At 40.7% G+C, this 8,523-nt stretch overlaps 1 protein-coding gene across 1 annotated transcript in view; it reads left to right on the forward strand.

Annotated features, from left to right (window-relative positions):
* mrpl23 (mitochondrial ribosomal protein L23) overlaps window positions 1-7,594 on the forward strand; it is a 45,863-nt gene extending 38,269 nt beyond the window's left edge. The window contains exon 5 of the mRNA XM_005737706.1: window positions 6,602-7,594. Within this exon, the coding sequence (XP_005737763.1) occupies window positions 6,602-6,766 (165 nt within the window). The 3' untranslated portion in view covers window positions 6,767-7,594. The remainder of the gene's footprint in view (window positions 1-6,601) is intronic.
* Window positions 7,595-8,523: the final 929 nt, after the last annotated feature.

The raw sequence follows: 8,523 nt of genomic DNA on the forward strand, positions 1-8,523 counted from the left end.
ACCTCCTGTAGTTTGAAATTGAAACAGAAGAACAGGGTAGCTTTTGACTGAAGGTTGTGCATGTTTTTCTCCAGGCACTCCTCAAATCTGGTATCAGAATTCAGACCCAACTGGCCACATGTTGAGAGTAACATGAATTCAGGCCTGTGTGAAGTATCCTACCAAAATAGCAGTTTCCATAATGTGTTTTGGATAGTTGGATGGAGTTACTCAGGCTTTTCCAAATACCATTTTCTGGGGTTTGGTGCCTGAGTGCTAATCAAAAACAGGGGTAATGACTTGGGCAAGACACGCCAGAATTTAATCTTGTGACACTGACAAAATTACCATATACGCAAAGAAAGACCACAGCTGTGCTTTTGCTGTTTCAGCTGTAACTCTACACATAACACAATCACTGCAAACTCAAGATGCAGGAATTTGAACAAATTTGGTAATTTTTAATGTCCAGTGTTCTGCAGTTGAAATCGTTTTTGATTTACTAGTCTGACTCATTAAAACAATTCATTTAATACAGAATTGTTGGTACCGCTTTACTTTTTGTTGCGTTAAGCATCATAAGTTTGTATCTATTATTGTACGATCTACTGTACAATATAAAGCACCTTGAGGCGACTGTTATTGTGATTTGGCACTATATAAATAAAATTGAATTGAATTAAGCAGTGTAAGGAGTTGTACACGGACACTTGGAAATCCAGGGTTTTGTCAGGTAATGCCACGGAGAACTCCAGAGGTTCCCAAAGTGTGGGGCAGAACCATTGCTGGGGGGGCATGTATGAAAATGAAAAAAAAAAAAAGAATGCTTGGACACTGCTAGCATAATTGACAGGTTTTTGGCGGGATTCCCACACAAACGCAAAGCAGGAGATGAAGCATCGCCAAATATGTTTCCAAACCAACTTCCTTCTAAGCCAAAGACTAGAAAATATGGTGAAGCATATCTTCCCTTTGGCTTCACCTGCACAAGTGCCGAGGTAGGTCTCTGCGACAGAATTACTTTCCCCTGCGTCGGGAGCAGCGCTGGGCTGTCCAAATCACGGACAAACAGTTTCCCACATTCTTGATTTTTAGTTCACAAACACTTCTTGTAATGACTAACTACTCCTGACATTTTGGAGATCTTTGCTCTTTATACAGTAAAGTTACAGCGGGATACAAATAACATCAGGCTGATCCTGCCACAATTTGTTCCCCCTGTCCAAACCACGGACTAACAGTATCCCACAGTTGTTTATGTTTTTAAACCCATTTTGCACACAGGCATTTTTTGAAAAATGTATTGATGGCAATGTTGAATATTATTAGACAGGAAAAAAACAACTACACGTAAAATACTCACACTGTGATGCCTCTGCCTTTCTAAATGGAGGGACAGTAACTGTGTGTGTATGTAAGCATGTAAAAACTGCAGATAGAGACAAAATACTGTTAATCTATCTGCCATTATAGAAATTCATCTCATGTAAACAATAACGTGGCGCACAGCGTGACGTGAAAAAAGGCACATAGCTTTGACGTTGCGTGACGAACTCTGTATTCCTCGTCCACACGTAAACGCAAATACGGAGTTTTAAAAAATCCTCCCTTTTCGGTGTTTCGAAACGCCGTTTATGTGTGGACGAAAGGCCCAAACGCATAGAAACAGTTGCGTTTTCAAAAATACCCGCGTAGGTGTGGACGTAGCGTAAAAGAGTTAGTAGTTTATTTCATTGTTACCTGTAATTTATTGCAGTTTATTCATGTAGTTGTCTACTAAATGTTTGAGGTGTGAAATAAACCACAATGGAGTTTGAAAACAAAATATGGGTGTGTGTGTGGTTGGAGGATGTGTTTGTGCGGGGGGGGGGGATTAGGTGTTGGGGGGGCGCGAAGATTTTTCTTGTAAAACAGAGGGGGGCCTAACGAAAAAGGTTTGGGAACCATTGATACAGTCCAAGTCGAGTGCAGCAGAACAAAGACCATTGTGGAGGGTCTATTCTCATGTCCAACAGTATTATGAACTAATAAGCTTACTGGAGCTTGTACTTGGTAAGCTTGTTGTTTGTTGCTAGTTTTTCACACCACTGTGCAGACTCTGAGATCTATCAGCAGTTACCAGTTGCTGGACTATGTCAAATTTTAGCATATTCCCCAAAATGCTATAGGCTGTCCTTATTCGCAGCTATTTTTACAGTAGACACAGTCTGATTCATTCTGCATCTTTAGCTTCATGTTGCCTCTCCCTCTGGGAATTAAACTATGCTTTGCAGCAATTATATGCATGTTTCTCTTGGTATTTTGGGGGTTGGAGACAGACAAAGTAACATTCACATCAGAGCCAGACCATTCCTTAACGCCTACACACTGACCCCATACAGAATGTTTCACATATTTAGTTGATTGACAATTGTGTTCATTGAAACAATTTATTTTTATTGTAGCAGGCCTCTACACATAAATGACTCCGATTGATCAATTATTAAGTGGATTTTATTATGAAGAGGAAGCTGATAGTGTAAACTACAGTTTTAATGATCCTTATTTTCATTTTTTTGGAAACCCCAAACAGCACATCATAAAGATACATGAGACTTACAGAATAATCTATTAGTATAAAAATTTACAAGTGTGCATAAACTCTGCCTGGGTTTGGTGTGCGTGCTCTGTGGTCATCTAGAAATAAGCACTTGTAAAGATGGGACAACAATGTTATCTGTATAATTACATGATTTTCTTCATAATTTCATGGTGTTAAACGAGCAAATATGGAAGAATAATATACATCAGGTGGGGAAAAAAGGTAGACGGTAAGTGGTAATGTAGATTTCTGCAAAAAAATTTTTTAACTGGATCCAATTAAACGGTTTGTTTCACTGTTTTACTGTGACACTTGCTCAGCTTTTATGTGCAAGTAGATTTGGTTAATTTGATGACAACAGCAGCTGCAGTCACAGTAGCAATAGTGATGGATAGTACCAGTAATTAAAGTAGTAAACACAGTAACAGCAGCAACAGTAATGGCAGTGGTGGCAGCAGTAGTAAATTCTTGCATGGCTGAGATGTTTCTCCTGCTTTGGCACTAATCCTGTCACACCTCCGCCACTCCTAGCATGTCAGTTGCAGGGTCATCAGCTGGAGGCAGGAGGACATATAGGTGATGTTTCCTTGCCATCCCTTATAGCTGCCTTTTGGTTTTTACCCAAACTGCTATCCTTCCTCTGGAGCCACAACCAAAAACTTGATTTCTCAGCCGCCTCCTAGCTCCCTCAAAGCTATCCACAGGTTTGGGCTACCACAGAGTAGTTGGATAACAAATGACCTTTTATAGCAAAACACTTTAAGATCGTCTGTCTACAGCTTGTTGAAGCATTACATCATAACAGTATCTTTGAAAAGGTTAGGTTTTATGTAGCATCAAAGAAGTGATGTCGTGCTTCTTAGGATTACAAATGATATCTTAACTGCTGATAGTAGTGAATGTTCTGTTCTAGTACTACTCAGTGCAGCAGTTGATACAGTGTTTTGTTGCTGCTCCTCTGCAGCAGTTTTGGCAAGCAAAACCATTGTCTGAATGTATCGTTGTGCCAAACACATTTTTCGTTTTCATTGGTGACCACAGCTCTCAATACTGTGCACTGAACTGTGGAATCCCCCAGGGGTCTATACTGGGACCTGTCTTTTTGTGTGTGTGGCCGCTGTGTCACATTAGACAGGGAGACAATATTACATTCCACTGCTATGCCGATGACGTGCAGCTCTAATTTCTACTACGTTTTTAAAGTTTTAAAACTTATATAATGTCGAACGGTTATTAAGAAATGGATGAGTGAGTTTCAGACAAAACAAGAATTTGAGTAATTGGCACAGACGAGCTGCATCCAGGTATCGTGTCTTCTTGCCCGGATGCAGGGGTGGGTACAGTGCTGGCTGTAGCTCAGGAGGTAGAGCAGGTCATTTACTAATCGGAAGGTTGCTGTTTCAATATTGCCGTATGAAGGTCTGTGAATGTTAGATAGAAAGGCACTTGCTTAGAAAAAGCACAAAAAAGTGCTTGCATGAATGGGTGAATGAGGTAAGTTGTTTAAAGCTTTGAGGGCTCAGGTAGAGTAGAAATGCCTTTCCTGGGAAATTGTCTTTATGAAGAAATGCTCCTGCTTCACCCAGACGGCATCATCTACCACCATGGTTTTCTGCTGTTTCCGGCTAGCTTTAAAACAGAACTGTCACAGTGCTCCCAGATCAAACATTTAGTTTGATCTGTATGTACTAGGGCTGCCACAAACGATTATTTTGATAGTCACCGATTATTTTTGCGATTAGTCGACTAATCAGATCATGCAGCCATTGGACATAAAACGTACAGCTTATTGCACAAGCATGCATCTGCTCTTATATAACTATCATTAGCTTACAGCTTTAGGTGTTTATGGTACTGTATGTGCTAACTAAAAATAGAGACAAGATGATAGTTTATTAAATTTTAATGAAATTTGCAGATTGTTTCGGTGAAATTGAATAAACTCCTTGCTATCTAAAATATAACAGGACACTGGAGTATATTCTCGAGCATCTCACACTTCTGATAATCAGAAGTGTGAAAACTATAACTTTAATCTCAGCCAAACCGATTTACTCGGGGACAAATAAAATACTAAAAAAAGCCAAAAATAACATTTGTAAGTTATCTAAGTGACTTATATATGTTTAACCTGAGTAGCGAAAGACGGCGGTGGGTTTGAAAACGATTTGCCTGGAGTCCGGTGTTCTCACAGCGCTAGTGACCTAGCCCCCGGCTAGCTATCGAGCTAGTGGGTAACAGACGTCTCCGAAAATGTCGGAGCGCTTTTGAAAATATGTGGTGTCTTGATAAACTGAGCAGATATTTGAGGTTTACACAGCTACATTCTCGCCTGAAAATATGTTAAACGTTTATTTTGTGACCCAGAAAGAATAATAAGAATAATATTAAAACTAACTAGCTGCCGCCATTGTTGGAAACTGAGCTGGGCTGCGCTATGAATTCTGGGACACAGCTTCTTCTTCGGGGTTTAACGGCAGCTGGCATCCTTGTACATGCAGTGCTGCCATCTTCTGTTTCAGTCCGTTATTACACTCTTAAATCCTGCTACTTATTCCTGCGTCGACTATTAAATTAGTCGTCGACGATTTTGATAGTCGACGTAATCGTGACTAGGCGACTAATCGTGGCAGCCCTGGTATGTACTGTAGTCATGTTCTAACCTATAATTTAGGTTTGTATGCACTGTTTGAGGTTAGTGAAAAGCACCTTTTCGGTAGATTTTAATTATTTTTTTTTATCAATTGTAGTTACAGCAGTGGCAATACAGTTAACCACCTGCCTATTCGCGGTTCAGTATTTGTGGATTCGCGGATTTCTATAGCGCTAAAATATTTTTTACTTTCATTTTATTTTAGTGACTAAATACATTTCTTATGATTAAAAAAAATTGACTAATTTTCAAATATTAACATTAATGTAAAAACACCAAAATATCAGTAAATTGTTTTGTTTTGTTTTTTTTCCTAAAAAAGATTTGCCAAACAACGCGCAGATTCCTAACACAAAGCTCACGGGAAAATTAAAATAGGCATTTTTAGAGGTATTTGCAGATTTCAGCAATTCGTGGGCAGTTGTGGTCCCTAATCCCCGCGAATTCCGGGGGTCGACTGTAGTGGTGTGGCCTTAGCCCGAGGTGTCTGGGTTCAACTAAGAAGAGTTAAGAATGGGTTTCAGATGTAACTAAGCACAGATGTATAACTCTTGTGGGTGAAGGTTATTTTCTCTGTGATTCACTGTAATTTGATTCTATGAGAGAATTGATCATGTAGGTTCTTTTAGTGTTTTAGATGTATTGACAAATATATTGAGGATTGGGTTTTTATATTTCTCTGGTAGATGTTCTACTGTTGTTGGGGAAACTACTAAGTTATAGCACTTTGCTTAACATGTAAATGCCCTGTGATAAAAATGACATGTTCTTGCATTTTCCCCTCATTTGATCCTTTGACTCTATTGTTATCAGTCTCAACTGAATTCTTGTTGCCAGGTGTCCACGAGGGACGCTCAGAGAGACAGGCTGTAGATATGTTTGCATGTCTGCATGCATGACCTGTCTCTGTGTGTGAACGCACTTGTGTGCAAGTGAGTGTGCATGCATGCATATATGTGCTGTCTGTACTGTACTCTATGTTAACATGACACAGGCTACATTTTGCCAGAGATGCATTAGTTATGGCTAGAAATGGGTTAGTATGGAATAAATAATGGATACCATCTTTTCCCTCTGAATAAATCAAGACCAGAGAAATGGACAGGAGAGGAGAGCTAAAAAAACTAAAGACAAGAGAGTGAGTGAGCATCTGTGTCATATGAAGAGTAACAGAGCAAGAATGGTGACACACTCGCCTTCATTTTTGCAAAGAACTGTGATTTATTTTAGGAAGGTGCAGTTTGACATATTTGTTACACAGAAAGTGATTTACAAGATTGATGGTTTTTGAGTCTTAACAAACAACCGATTTCTCTCATTAAGTAAGAACACAGTGTTTTTTAAGCTAAAATTTTTCTCTGTGCTTTCTGTCTTTGCCTCCTCATCAGGCGCTGGGCCAGACATTTACTTTTCCTGACATCTTCCCAGAAAAAGAGCGGGCACCGGCTGAGGGCTCTATGGAGGAGATGCAGGAGAAGTTCATGGAGGACGAAAAGCAGAGGCAGAAACTCGACCCCAGGAGAGGAGGGGTCACCGAGTGGTTTGGGCTCTGAGACAGACTGACAGACTATGCGTGTATGTGTGCATTTCATAGGGATCAACATGCATTGACTTACAATATTTTGATGACACTTCTGTTTCTGTAAGAAACACTTATAAGTGTGCATGAAAGAAGAACGAGCATGTGCGTGGGAGACTGCAGCCATGTGTTTCGTGTGTGTGTGTTTGTGTTTGTGTTTGCGAGGCGTCAACTGAGTAACCCGAGCCAGAACAGAATCCGAGGAGGAGGAGAGTGGCCAAGCTCCATCTTTGATGAACCCAACTCACCAAATTTCTATCACCTCAGATGACCTCTTCTCTTCCTCCTCACACTCTACTTTTCCCATCTCCTCTCCTTTTTACCACCATCTCTTTGGCAACAGTGTAATTGCACCTCCTCGCTTTGTTTCTCTCTCTTTTTTTTTTTTTTGTTTCAGAGGTTTTCTCCCTGCACCCCTACTGTGTTTTTCCTATTATGCTCATCCCTCCACTATGATCTTCTTCTTTCCCACCAATGACTGTGATGTCCCTAGTAGCCATTATTCTTAGGCTAGTTGGATCTGACTATCTGGGCAGCCCACAGCCTTCTCTCTTTTATGAGTTTGCCTTGGATTAATTGACCACTTAAGGTAAACAACAATTAAAATGTTTGAGCAAAGCGAGCACATGGAAATTACAGGAGGGTTATATTGCAGCATTTTGTGGTAGCCCATCTTGCCGTAACTCTGGAAAAAGATTGTACTCTGTGTGTGTATCTTTGCCTACCGTGCAAGACTTACCAGTGAATCTGTCCTATTGTACATGCTGTTGGAATAAGACCTAATAAACAGTCACTTGCTCTGCTTTGTCTTGTGTTGTCCTTTCTTCATCTCCCACGACTGCTGTGTTGAAAAACAGCCACCTTGAGATTCTGTTTGCTGCACAAGTTTGCCTGTGCAAGTGCCAATGTGGTCTGGTAGCTGTTTTGACAAAGTAATGATCTGTGTTTGAATCGGGCCAGTGGAGGATGGAGCTCCGTTACGGTAATAAAGCCCATAAAAGGGAGGGACTTCTCCTGGGCACCCTCAGACCCTCCATTATACTGAAAGGCCAAGGTTACTGTAAGTGTCCCCCAGCCGTGACCACTAATGCTCTCTGGCTAATACAAAGGTCCAGTCCCTGACCTCACCCAGCCAACTCATCTATCACTAAGGAGAATGTCAATATTGATCCTGTTGGCCCTTTGTCTGCTGCCTGGAACCACTCACCCCCTGTGTTACTATAAAGCAATCTGATTTGGAATGAAACAAGACTCCAGTTACACAGCCCCTCCGTTTCTCACTCTTTCCCTTGTTCTCACTTTTTTATTTTCTTCTTTCTTTACTCTGCTCTCTTGTTGCCCAACCTGAACCTCCAGAGAAACAGCTGCTTAACCAACTGAGAGAGAGTCCAAATTCCTTTTCTCGCTCTCCCCCTGGCCTGAACAGACCCCACATGAAAGTTGGGAAATCAAGTTGTGGTGTTTTCCAAGTAATTATCTGTTCCTGTTGTCCTCTTGTTCTTTGTCACGGGGAAGCCCTGTTTGTTCTAAAGTCACATACATGCATTGGTACATTAACAGCAACTGTCAACAATAATCTGACAGTGAGCCGCTAACATTAAATCTCTGTTTAAGGCCTGCTGACAGTGGTGGTTATGTAGTGTTGGGGATACATTTTTATTTTTTTAACTGCAGAGACATTGCACATTGAGACACACTCGGTTAATGAGCTCATCTCTTGCTCACACACTT

Source organism: Pundamilia nyererei, unplaced genomic scaffold (assembly GCF_000239375.1).
Source record: "Pundamilia nyererei isolate P.nyererei 1_Seehausen unplaced genomic scaffold, PunNye1.0 scaffold00078, whole genome shotgun sequence".
NCBI lineage: Eukaryota > Metazoa > Chordata > Actinopteri > Cichliformes > Cichlidae > Pundamilia > Pundamilia nyererei.